This window comes from Scardinius erythrophthalmus, assembly GCF_964197995.2.
Source record: "Scardinius erythrophthalmus genome assembly, chromosome: 11".
NCBI classification, from domain to species: domain Eukaryota; kingdom Metazoa; phylum Chordata; class Actinopteri; order Cypriniformes; family Leuciscidae; genus Scardinius; species Scardinius erythrophthalmus.
The window spans coordinates 36,664,665-36,677,908 of NC_138231.1; the positions used below are offsets into that span (position 1 = coordinate 36,664,665).

General features: G+C 37.6%; 1 protein-coding gene across 1 annotated transcript in view; it reads right to left on the minus strand.

The window, feature by feature from the left end:
* The window catches only part of itsn2a (intersectin 2a), a 51,651-nt gene that overhangs the window by 6,788 nt on the left and 31,619 nt on the right, over positions 1-13,244 (minus strand). Inside the window, exons 15-30 of the mRNA XM_081378535.1 lie at positions 12,714-12,798; positions 12,453-12,592; positions 10,939-11,075; positions 10,480-10,757; positions 8,126-8,247; positions 7,879-8,042; positions 6,175-6,247; positions 5,874-6,052; positions 5,023-5,078; positions 4,756-4,922; positions 3,499-3,532; positions 3,271-3,392; positions 2,560-2,656; positions 2,211-2,402; positions 385-506; positions 193-299 (exon numbers count right to left, since the gene is read on the minus strand). Of these exons, the coding sequence (XP_081234661.1) occupies positions 193-299; positions 385-506; positions 2,211-2,402; positions 2,560-2,656; positions 3,271-3,392; positions 3,499-3,532; positions 4,756-4,922; positions 5,023-5,078; positions 5,874-6,052; positions 6,175-6,247; positions 7,879-8,042; positions 8,126-8,247; positions 10,480-10,757; positions 10,939-11,075; positions 12,453-12,592; positions 12,714-12,798 (2,075 nt within the window). The remainder of the gene's footprint in view (positions 1-192; positions 300-384; positions 507-2,210; positions 2,403-2,559; positions 2,657-3,270; positions 3,393-3,498; positions 3,533-4,755; positions 4,923-5,022; positions 5,079-5,873; positions 6,053-6,174; positions 6,248-7,878; positions 8,043-8,125; positions 8,248-10,479; positions 10,758-10,938; positions 11,076-12,452; positions 12,593-12,713; positions 12,799-13,244) is intronic.

Below are 13,244 nucleotides of genomic sequence, written 5' to 3' on the forward strand. Positions count from 1 at the left end.
GGTTGCTATTTGATAGTCCCGAGTGTAAGGTAAATGGTTTCCTACAAAGCCTTTAACAATGTACTGTAAATATCATAAAGAACTGGAAAATTAATTAATATTGGACTACATAAAAACAAACCATACCAAACCATCCACACCACATGCACTTGTAGTTTCACAAACTGCCTCTAGCAGTCACTGTTGACTCACTTTAGGAGTTTGGTGCTGCACATGATCAGTTCCCGCCAGTTCACAAAGATCAGGCTCATCTCAGCCTCCGTCAGCCGCCCTGATTCCGTCATTGGCTTATAGAACACCTAAATATCCACACACACAGGAAATAATAATTACATAGCATAGATATGTCATACATTTTGACTGTTGAAATGACTGTTGGTTTACCTCCCCTGCCAGTTCCAGGTCCTCAAGGTAGGACTCCTCCGTTTGAATTAGCTCATGGATGTAGCCTTGTCTCTTTCTCTCTTCAGTGCACATAGAGTCTAAACTGAGCAGATCAGCACACCCTACACACACACATGCACGCACACGCATTCATCAGCGACCACATCACTGCAAGTCACAATTGAAAACTTTATTTGAAATTCTGCTTCATATAATTGAGAATACTTTCCATACAAAAATGCATCCAGAGCAAAGGTTACAGTATGACATTCAGAGTAAAGTCTAATGGTCTCTAAGGTCATGACTGTTAGCCGGCTGCATAGCTGGTCAAGTATGAGGGCAACACATGTTTCTGGTTATCAGTTCATTTAACACGCAGAGGCTAACAATCCTGTGATCTACAAATATATGATTGTGCTGATGAAATGTACTTGCTTGTGCGAAAGGTTAGTTCACTTTTGACTAAAAGGGTCGTTCACTGGGGCCATGTCATATTTTTTATTATTATTAAAAATTTTACCCTGTGGTCCATCTATAATGTTAGTCAAGGTACCCAAACATGCTGTTTTAGTTGGTGCCAAACACCATTTTCAGATATTGATACAAGAAATACTGTAGTTATATGGCACACTGGGATACACATTTGATTTTGGGCTCAGTAAAGTTCAAATATATTTAAAAATAATAATAATAATAATAATAATGAAAAAACTTGATAATTAAAATGAAAAAGTAAAAATGCATACAAAATAAAAAAGTTTTTCACAATTTATTCTTTTTTTTTACTGTTAAGAATAGAAATATCTATCCTACATCCTCTTTATTACCTCACCAGGACTGGGCAGATCAAGTTACTGAACACTGAATAGGCAAATGTGGGTATAGGTACTACTAGGTTAATGTTTTGAGGTTTTAACTATGTCAGAAATCCAAGGATTTCATAATGAGCCATTCTTGAAGCTTAGTTCCTGTAAATGACCCTGTAAATGATGACTGGGAAGTTGTGAAATTTACAAAATACTTTTTACATAGTACAGAGAACTTTTATTTAAAAAATATCAAGGAAAATATATGCTCAAGATACGGCCCCATTAATTTGTCACTTCTTAAAAGAAACAGAGAAAAGAAGCGACTGATATCTAACATTAACAGAAAGAAAAAAAATGTCCTGAAGCCAGTGGGGTAAACTGATGTGTTCGTTTGCTATTTAAGTAAAGTTTAAACAGAAATAGTTGAAGGGGAACTGTTAAATCCTGAAGGCGTGCTTGAGGCTGCTTCCTGGACCAGAGCAGTGTTCTTATTGGCCCAGAAAAGAGAGGAGGAAGAGGAAGGAGGGGCCAGAGCAATGTCCTACAATAAAACACAGATGAGGCGTGGAAAAAAGGTGGAAGAAAGGAGATAAGGGCAGATGAGAGAATGAATAATGAAGGGATGAATGGAAAGTATATATTAGAACATGTTGATAAAAAAAGAAAGAAAGAAAGAAAGAAAGAAAGAAAGAAAGAAAGAAAGAAAGAAAGAAAGAAAGAAAGAAAGAAAGAAAGAAAGAAAGGAAGAAAGAAAGAAAGAAAGAAAGAAAGAAAGAAAGAAAGAACGACTATGGCCAAAAAAATCTCTCTTACTTTGCTTTTCTGTAATCAAATTTAAAGAACATAGTTGGGTAAATGTTTGTGTGCGTGAACATTGTCTCACTAACAGTCTTTTTAAAAGGTTATTTCAAATTCAATTCATTTCAATTCATATTTTCTCTACCCTTTTCCAAAATGAACATCTCTGAACTCTGATGTGGAAACAGGAACGGATAAAGTAACTCTCATAGTACTCACATTGCTGGCTGGGATCACATTCTGTGGTCATCTTCACATAGTTAGTTGGAAACAGCCCTATGACCCCTGCGACCTCTCCTTTCCACCAATCAGGGTTGTCCTTGTTGAGTACGGTGATCAGCTGACCTTTTTGGAAGCTCATCTCATCCTTACTGGCTGCTTTGTAGTCATACATTGCAATAACCTGACACACTACAGGGGGAAGGGGAGAGAGACAGAGAGAATGGATGGATGTAGCAGAATGGGACAGAGGAGGGAAAACAACACACACACAACACCACATACAAAAGCTCGTGAATGAAAGAGTATGATGACAACGTGTGTGTGTGTGTGTGTGTGTGTGTCTCACATGGTTGAGGTGCAGGAGTTATTTTGCCACTGTTTGCCTCCAGTAATCTGACATTAGAAGAGTGGAACCAGCCCTTTTTACGCTTCTTACCCCGTGCCTACAAACAGAAACATGTTTTTAGTTTGTTTTTTAAAAGCTGGTGGTATTAAGCAGCACAACTGTTTCCAACATTGATAATAAATCAGCATATTAGAATGATTTCTGAAGGATCATGTGACATTGAAGACTTTCAAAATTCAGCCTTCCATCATAGAAATAAATTATATTTCAAATGTTATTTAAATATAAAACCATTATTTTAAACCGTAATAATATTTCACAATATTACTGTTTTTTCTGTATTTTTGATCAAATAAATGCAGGCTTGATGAGCATTAGAGGCTAAAATATATATATATATATATATATATTTCATTTTTAGCCTTATTTTAGCATTATTTAGAGCAGTAGTCAGTGTATAACTGTACAGGTATTTACTGTATAACTATTCACTTCTAGGCGTTGAGTCATATTTCTCTGTGTTTTTTTTATTATTTTATTTTGTATTGTCTTTGTACTTTGGTATTAAATTGTATTATCTCTGTACAACACATTGGGTAACTATGGTTGTATTAAATTGTGCTATATAAATAAAGAAAGAACACTATATTGCAGTTTAAGCAAACAATGTCCTTTGGTAAGGTGAAGTCTGGTTATGTAATATATACTAACCTGCAGTTCCCCCAGCCACCAGCTGTTTGAGTTCTTATGCAGCACCACGATCAGCTGACCAGGTGTCAGACTCAGTTGCTCTGGTGTTGTGGCAGCATTGGCCATAGTCACCTGAGCAATCTCTGAGGACCAATAAAGAGCACAATTTAATCATGTTTAAAATGTAAAACAGCCAGCCTTGATTTTTGCTTCTACAGTATGTTATGGTACTACTCTCTCAAAGCTTACCTGGCTTTTTACTGGGAACTCCAGGATTGCCAGTCTAAAAAAGATAATACAGTGAGTACACCATTATGACAATACATACCAACTTAAATGTCTATGAATGCTTCATTTAAAACAGTGACATCTTTTAAAACGTTTCTCTTCAAAAGAATGTAGTACTCAAATTAGTATCAATACACATAAATAAAATGATCATTTTTAGTATAAAATAAATCATCTGTATATGGTGTCTGTAAATTGATAAATAATTTATATTCATATGGTAAATATGAATACATAATATATACAGACCCTTTCCAAAAAATTTGAATATCATGGAAAAGTTTATTTATTTCCATAATTCCATTCAAAACGTTAAATTTCCATAGATTATAGATTCAGGGCCCACAACTTAAACGATTTCAAGTATTTAGTTGTTTATTTGTACATAATTTGGGCTTCCAGCTCATAAAACCCACGAAAACAGGATTTAAAAAAAAATTGAATATTACATGAAATCACACAGTAATTACACAGTGATACCATGGTCATTGAACCAGATTTTGGTTCTTTTGGCAGTGTGGGCCGGTGCAAATCCTGCTGGAAAATGAAGTCAGCATCTCCATAAAGCTTGTCTGCTGAAGGAAGCATGAAGTGCTCTGAAAATGTCCTGGTAGACGGCTGCGTTGAGTGGACAGCACAGTGGACCAACACCAGCCGATGACATGGCTCCCCAAACCAACACAGACTGTGGAAACTTCACACTGGACTTCAAGCATCTTGGATTGTGTGCCTCTCCATTCTTCCTCCAGACTCTGGGACCTTGGTTTCCAAATGAGATGCAAAATTTGCTCTCATCAGAAAAGAGGACTTTGGTCCACTGTGCTTTATTAAATCCAGAGTCAACGCAGCCGTCTACCAGGACATTTTCAGAGCACTTCATGCTTCCTTAATTTTCCAGCAGGATTTGCACCTGCCCACACTGCCAAAAGAACCAAACCTGGTTCAGTGACCATGGTATCACTGTGTAATTACTGTGTGATTTCATGTAATATTCTAATTTTTTGAAATCCTGTTTTCGTGGGTTTTATGAGCTGGAAGCCCAAATTATGTACAAATAAACAACTAAATACTTGAAATCGTTTAAGTTGTGGGCCCTGAATCTATAATCTATGGAAGTTTAACGTTTTGAATGGAATTATGGAAATAAATAAACTTTTCTATGATATTCTAATTTTTTGGAAAGGGTCTGTATATATACAATTATCTGAATATGCATACATTGGACTCTTTGGGTTTAACGTAGTTGGAAGGGAAGAGGCCAGACTGGTCCCCGATGCACCCTCTCCACCATTCTCCTTCCCTCTCTGTTACCAGAACAGCATCCTCCGCACAGAACGTCAGGTCACCTGACTCCGGACTCTCATAGGTGTACAGAGCCACATACTCTAATCAGGAGAAATCAAATACAAAGCATGACAAAAACCTCATAATATCTCATCTGGATGATCAGAGATGCTTCTATGAAAACATAAACCGACTCCTCACCCTCAAGCAGAGCAGAATCTGAAACGTCAATCTCGTCCACTGTAGAATATAATGGCCTAGAAGAGAGAAGAAAAAGAACATAAAAGATTTAGCTTGGCATCAAATTGCGACTACTTGTATATGTATAGGTTACTAAATAAATGCAATACATTTATTCCAAAATGGCTAATAACATAAAAATATGAAGATAATAACTTACACACATAGTACTATAAATCTAGCTGCCATCTTTTGGTAGAAGATGTATATTTGTAAGATGTATATGTATATGTGGAAAATATATATATTATGTATATTTATGTAATATATAAATATGTATATTTAGCTGTCAATACAAGTCTGAGCTACTGCATTATAATTATCTAAAATGGGGTAAATGCTGTTTAACTAAATATTAAAGTAAACTGGAATATTGTAATACTTATAACTGATTTATCTGTGCACATCTTCTTCTTTTTGTTTATTCATGTGCCCTCGTAATTTTTAATCAAAATAACTTCCCCTCACACTTGCAACAATATTTCTTCTCTTCTCAGATGGCGTGTTTACTGGCGTTTACTACATGCAACCTGTCACTCACATGACAACACAGCAATAGCAAACCACAAAGACTCAACGATCCTATAAATTCCTGATGGACAAAAACAAGTCCCGCCCTACATTCTTTCTTGTTCGAGAAGCTGTTTCACTCAGATATGTCAAAATAGGGAAGAAAAAACGATTGCAATTTCCGTTTTATGCTGATTTTACATCAAATATAAAAATAAAATGATAAATAATCAGCTACAATTATTATTTAATGCAATTATTGCATGTTTGTGAGGTAAAGTAAGAGGTATCTCATCCCTTACTCGGTCTGTGTGTTATTGGTGGTAACCATGGAGACGTATGAGCAAGGGAACCAGCCCCGGCTTTCGTTGAGCTCTCCGTACCACCAGTTCTCCTGCTTCTCTAGAACCGTGATGATGTCATCTTTAGTGAATCCCAGGTGACTGTCAGTCTTAGCGCTCCACTCACACAGAGCGACAGCCTACAGCACAAACACACACGTACTCTAACAAATGGCAATGATCGGAGTCATATTTCTCTCAATGATCAAATAAACAATGCATGTGAGATAGATGGGGTGTGTGTATGTTCACACATGCCAACCTGTGAGTGCTGTGTGTTTGTAGACGTCGGTGTGTGTGTTGGTGTTGGTCCTTCTATGTCCACCCGAGGAATTCTAGGAAAGATTTGGCATTTATTTATTTATTATTATTTAAAATATATGGATGAAATATTTTTTTAAAGACTGATAACACAACAAATTTAAATGTCAAAATAAAAAAAAAACTAAGTCTGTTCAGATCATGTCCCACCAGCTCAATAGCGGTCAAGGATGTCATACCTACCGAATGTTGCTGTATCTTACCCTCCTCTGACGGAGAGGTCTTTCACCATAATTGATTAATAATAGAAGAGGGGTGACCGACTAAACTAATCAGAATTTTCTTCCTGAATGTCTGACACATACCAAAACATAGGGCTGGCTAATAAATCGAATATTCACAGTGTATTTGTGTTGATTTTTTTTGTCATTATATAAAAAACTGTGAATATTGTGATTTTGCAAGTAATATCACCCTTTTTATTTGGCTATTAAGTTTCCTAAAGGTGATTAGACTAGTTTTACAATCCTTCTTTGTCTTTCAACCCTCACATATATATTCTAACCCTAAGCACACGTATATATTCAAATATATACATGCACTGTATATATGCTGCATCATTATTCAAAAATGTTCGCAAAGGTGTAGGGTGACCATCTGTCCCTGCAATTGGGAGCTTTGTCCAGTGTCCCGCAAGACGTGCAGTGCTTTTAATAATTCCTGTATCATTTTATTTCTTCCCTGAAATTAAAATGACACAATAAGAAAAATAATTGTAAAAAAATGTGATTGCCGTTTAAAAACCCATTTTCACAGCCGTCATGTTGTATCTAGAGCGGAAAAATAAGCAACCAATGCATTCGTAGAAAGGGATTTTCCCACAAATAAAGTATTTTAATACAAATATTTAAGGATATTTATTTTAATATAAAATGTGATTTTTACCTACCTACCTTTTAACCTGTTACTAAGGTCATTATATTTAGCAGACTGAATAGGTCCTGTAGAGTAAATTACATTGTATCACTCGAACCTGGGCAAATTAAGTAACAGTCACAGAGCCGGTCACAATTAACAAAGCTTATCCAATGTGATGGATAATAATCAATATTTACACAATATAATCATAGTAAATTTATCTCTTCACATGTGTCCCGCATTGTCACGCAAAATCACATCTACTGCCCTGACACAGAGCAATATCCAGGTGGTCACCCTAGCTCTGTGTGACTTTTTTTTATGCATTAGTGAAAACGTTTTAATAAAAATATATTGCTGTTTATTGTTTTATTTGTGCATACTGCTGAAAATGAATAAATATCATTCTTTCTTGCCTTCATGCGTGTAACATTAATAAATTATTAATATTTCTTTATCTACTAACTAGGTTACAATGGCTGTTCGGTTGAAAGGATGTTTCATCTGATTTTAAAAAAAAAAAACATATTTATATTGATATATTAATATAGTCTAAAAAATGCTGGGTTGTTCTAAACCAATTTTTGGTCAAACGGGAGAAACCCAAACGTTGGATTAAAAATGCAATTTAAAATTTTTACCCAACGGCTGGGGTTGTCCATATTTGACCCAAACTTGGTTTAAAACACCCCAGCATTTTTTAGAGTGTTCTAAAAAGATTGAAAAGTGGAGTTTTTAAGCTAAATTGCACAGCCTAGTTAATAACAGAGCAGTTTTAGTGCCATACCCAGGGTAGTTGGTAGAGGGCGCTGTGGAGTGTGTAACTGGTGCAGTCAGTTCAACCTGACTCTCTTTACTGCATCTCTCAGCATAACTCTCTGGAAACCAGCCACTGTTACCACGGTAACTCCCATACAGCCAGCCGGTCTCCCTAACTGTTGATTCATCAACCTGTGGATCCACAGGAAGCCAAATTATATGCGTACTTGAATAAGTACATTTACAGCTGTATGAGTAAATGTTTGTTGACGTACCTGGATCAGACAGTCTGCCTCCAGTGTGAGCTCGTCAGAGTTGCGTGCTGTGAAGGGGTAGAGAGCTCTGTAGGTGGTGAGGGGAGTACATGTGTCTTCAGTGGTCACCACTGGCTGCAAAACTGCAAAAAACACACATAATCGCCTTAGAAACAGATAACACACATCTCGCAACTATTCAGCAAAGGCAGCACATCTACAAATGCATGTTTCAAAACAAATTCAAACAGAAATCCCACGGCAATCATCATCTTATATCTATAATCAATATACTGATCTCTGCATTTTCTGAGCCCGAGGTGTGCTGATTGCACTTAGTGTAAATAGATAAATTTGAGTCTGTTGCTCACACAAAACTAGCCTGGGTTTCCCCATGCTGCTTTGTGCTCCGCGCAATTTTATTCACGCTGCTAGACAGCCTGGACACCATGGACCAGATTTTCCCCTCAAAAAGGGAACCAATCACAGAACGGGGAGGGAGCAGCAAGACGATGACGACGTCTATGCGACACACCGAAGCAGTTTGTTTATATCTATGGATCCAACATGGCAGCAGATGCGAAGTTACCTTTCGATGCAGCCTTAGATAGTGTTAGTTTAGAACGCAAGTTTATTTCGTCTTCTTCCTCGTCGAATTTCTGTCGCTCTACATGCGTCATCTGGTATAATTGAAACGATTGGCTATGAGCTACGTGTAGGCGCATTTGATAGACATTCGTAGCGCCCAATAAACGGCTCTGGGCATTCGTAAACCACGCCTCAAATACGAGAAAATGAACATATGGTTCCCAGACCACGTCTCAGTGAGAAAGGTCTGACGTTAGCCAGGCTAACACAAAACAGGACTCAGAAGACAAACAGCTTTATGGAAGAGAGCGACCAGTACTTCAAATGTTCTGTTTTTGTTTTGTTTCACGGACAAAAAATAGAGAGTAAGTGATGACAGTTTTTTTTTTTTTTTGGTGAACTAACCCTTTAATACTTAATTCAGTTTAATTATGTCCTATTATGTCATTACATTTTAATGTTATTTAAACATTATAATGTTATTTAAAGGGATAATTCACCCCTTCATGAGTGATTTTCTCTTTGTTTTTTGTTGTTTTATTAACATTAAAGGGATAGTTCCCCCAAAAGTGACACAGAGACCAGCATGGACACAGGCACGGAGACTGGCACGGACACGGAGAGTGGTACGGACACCGGCATGTGCACGGAGAGCGGAATGGACACCGGACACAGAGACCAGCACGGACACCGGCACAGACACGGAGACCGGCATGGCACAGACACGGAGACCGGCATAGACACCGGCACGGACACGGACAGAGAGTATTTATCTTCCTACTATGGAAGTCATTGGGGACCAGCAACTGTTTGGTTAGCCACATTCTTCAAAATATCTTCTTTTGTGTTCAGCACAAGAAAGAAATTAATACAGATTTGGAACAACATTAGAGTGAGAAAATAAGGACAGAATTTTCATTTTTGGGTGAATTATCCCTTTAAGGATAAACGGCAGCATGTTTATTATTAGGCTACTGTCACTTTAAGACCAGCACACATCTAATATACATGCATATGACACGCACCCAATTTTCTCTAAAATGTTTGCTTTCACTTTAGATATAACCAACTGTGTTGACGCAAACCTTGTGTGTATTTGACAGTATTAACCCAAAAAGACTCGAAAGATAATTAGTCCAGTAACCAGACGGTGTTTGACAGGCTTTTAGTGCCTGTGTGCTTCGGCTGTATGCACTCAGAAAAGTCCATGTTAGAACAGCGCATCAACACGAGAATGAAATGTTTAACCAGCAAAGCTTTAAAGCACATTAAACTTTTGTGAATTGCAGTATCCCGTGAGTGTAACTCTACCTCTGCGTTAACATGTGATGTGAATGTAGGTCACATTGTACAGTATGTTGGGACGGAGGCACCAGAACTAAAACTGATAGAATACACTGTGGCACGATACTATGATATTTCTTCAAAAGCAGATCGTAGAGACATTTTAATCGTCCACGATCAGTAATTGTGATATCGCACACCCCTAGCTCAGAGTATGATATGAAATGAAAATATAAATAACATATTGTATGAAATGCCACAAATGTTTAGCAGTCCATTACCTTTATTCTCTCAAAACACTCACATTCTAGTGGAGTCTGTTATAATAACTCGGATAATTAATGGGAGGTAATTAAAGTGAATCATGAAGCTGTGAGAGTAATGACACCCATTATAATGAATAGAATGAAAACATCATATTCATGGCCAAGTGGATGAATGCTGTACTCACCCACACACAGACACACACAAACACACACACACACACACTTAATCAAACTCACTTTTGTTCTCTGTGCTATTGTATGACATGGAGGGCTGAGTGTGCAGCGCCAGTTCATTCCTTTCTCTCTCCTCCCTCTCCTTCTCCTCCCTCTCTCTCTCTCTCTCTTCTGCCCTTCTCTTCTCCTCTTTCTCCCGTGCCTGCTCCTGGGCCTCCTTAAGTCGGGCTTGGGCCTGCCGCTGCTGTTCTTCCCTGAGTTTGGCCTCTCGCTCCTGGGCAAGCTTCTTCTTCCGCTCTGCTTCCTCCTGCTCCAGACGCTCCTGCTCCAGCATTGCCTGTCTACAGGCACATGAACAAAACAAAATCTGGCGTGAGTCTCAGCATTCATGAGTGGGTTCTACAAGTGGGGGCATATTTGCTGAAAAATGTCACAAGAGGAGAAATTTGTGTGTGTGTGTGTGTACAACTAACACTGAGGATTGTTAGTTAAATGTATGTTTGTCTGAGAGCAAAATTTTACCTGGCTTCCTCCTCTTTCTTCCTCTTCCTCTCCTCCTCCTCTTTCCTGTGCCTCTGTATCTCTTTGAGTTTCTCAGATCTTACCCTCCTGAGCTGCTCTAGGACGTCCTGCTGCTGGCTCTGCCTCTGTCTCAACTCCTGCAACATTACCCACACAATCCTTCAACATTTAGTTCATGCTTATAACAAATCATAAAATTATTTGGTATGGTTTCAAATATAGAGTATATGGTATTGCATTGTGCTCAGCTTTACTGACTGCCCAAACTAATCAACTTACCACTATTGAGTGGTACTGAGCAATTCAAAAAAAAAAAAAAAAAAAAAAAAAAAAGTTCTAGATCTGTTCCATTTATGTTTTTTTTTTTTTTTTTCATAAATATAACACCACCGCTAAAAAGTTTGGGGTCAGTAAGATTTTTGAAAGTTTTAGAAAGTGCTCAACAACGCTGTATTTGATCAACAATACAGAAAACCGCAATACTGTGAAATACTATTACAAATTAAAATGTTTTCTATTTGAACATATTTTAAAATGTAATTTATTCCTGTGATGGCAAAGCTGGATTTCCAGCAGCCAGTCTTCAGTGTCACATAATGCTGATTGCTGTTAAATGGTCTTTAATGACAAATTTTTGTTTGTCAAGTGACATTTGGGACCCTGGCTCTAACTGTTCTACACAAAAATAAATGTTTCAAACATTAAAAACAAAAATCCCATTAGTTTTACTGTTGTTAGTTTTTAGGCAGTGAGTAGAAAATGTTGTAAAGTGATGAAAATGGCACAGACAGACACAAAGATGTTATGAGGTCACGATGTCAGACATTAGATCTCATTTCAGTTCATTATGGGTAAAGTGAGACTTCTTTCATGGAGAATAATTAGAGCAAAAAGTGAAATGAATGAAAGACAGGCAGCTTTGAGATGAGTGTGAGTAAAGAAACGATAAAGAGAGGTCAACCTTTATTAGAAGGAAGAGATTGGTTAAGCAGCCCAGCAAAGAGAGAAGTCCTTGAAGCACACAGTCATCCATATCTACAAACTATGAAGACAGTCGGAGTTAAGAGGAAGAGAAGAAAGAGGAGGTGTGTGTGTGTGGGGGGGGGGGGGGTTATAAAAATGGGCACAAAGAAAGAAAAAAAGAGAGGCTTGGAGCAGAAAACATTAGACGTATACTGAACAATAGCTGAGTGCCACATAATGCTCAGGTTTCCGATCCGACCAACCGGTGCAGGAAGTGAGTTAGTGATAGTGTGTTTTCTTTAGTGTTGTGAGCTGTGTGAATGTTAGTGTGTAATGAAGTGCTCAATCCTCTGCCTTCAGGGCTGGGAGTTGAGCTGTAGGTTTTAATCACAGGAACAGGGAGAACAAGTGAGTCCCTCACAGGGACATTAAGGTTTAAAATAATTTCCAAGACAGCAAGTCCCCAACCACACCCACATTAGATTTAATCAAAACACGGCACTTTAAATGTCGTCGAGGTTTACACTGGGAATGTAAGAGAAGCCGCTGACCTTGATTTCTCTGTTGTACTGCTCCATTTGTGAGAGTTTAGCAGTGGTCTCTCTCTCCAGAACATCCAGCTGCTCCTTCAGCTTCCGACAGCTCAGATCTTTCTCGCACACACTCTGTTTCACATCATTTATCAAAGGACCTGAAAGGGGGAAAAGAAAGAGAGAATATGTCAGGTTCAAGAGGGATGAAATTGACACAAATGAAATTAGTCATCCACGTAGTCTATTTATTGATTGCTTCAGGTCTATGTGAGTGCTCACTTGAGTTGTTTTGGGTTAGATGTAGAAGTCTGTCTGTCAGTTGCTGCTTCTCAGGACCAAAACGACTCAACTGCCTCTGAATTTCCTGTAAAAAAAAAAAAAAAAAACATTTATATAGGCTACAACTCAAAAGTTTGAGGTCAGTAAGACCTTCTTAATGTTTTTGAAAGAAGTCTCTTATGCTGTTGTGAAAAGTTAAAATTACTTTCTATTTGAATATATTTAAAAATGTAATTTATTCCTGTGATGGAAAAGCTGAATTTTCACCAGCCATTTGTCTTCAGTGTCACATGATCCTTCAGAAATCATTCTAATATGCTTATTTGCTGCTCAAAAAACATTTATTATTATTATCTAAACAATTGTGCTGCTTTTTCAGCATTTCTTTGAAATAGTAATCTTTTTTACCATTTTAAATGCCTTTACTGTCACTTTTGATCAATATACTGCATACTTCCTGAATAAAAGTATTAATTTCTTTCAAAAAAAACATATATTGTGAACAACAAGAGAACTCAAGGAGTTTTTCCC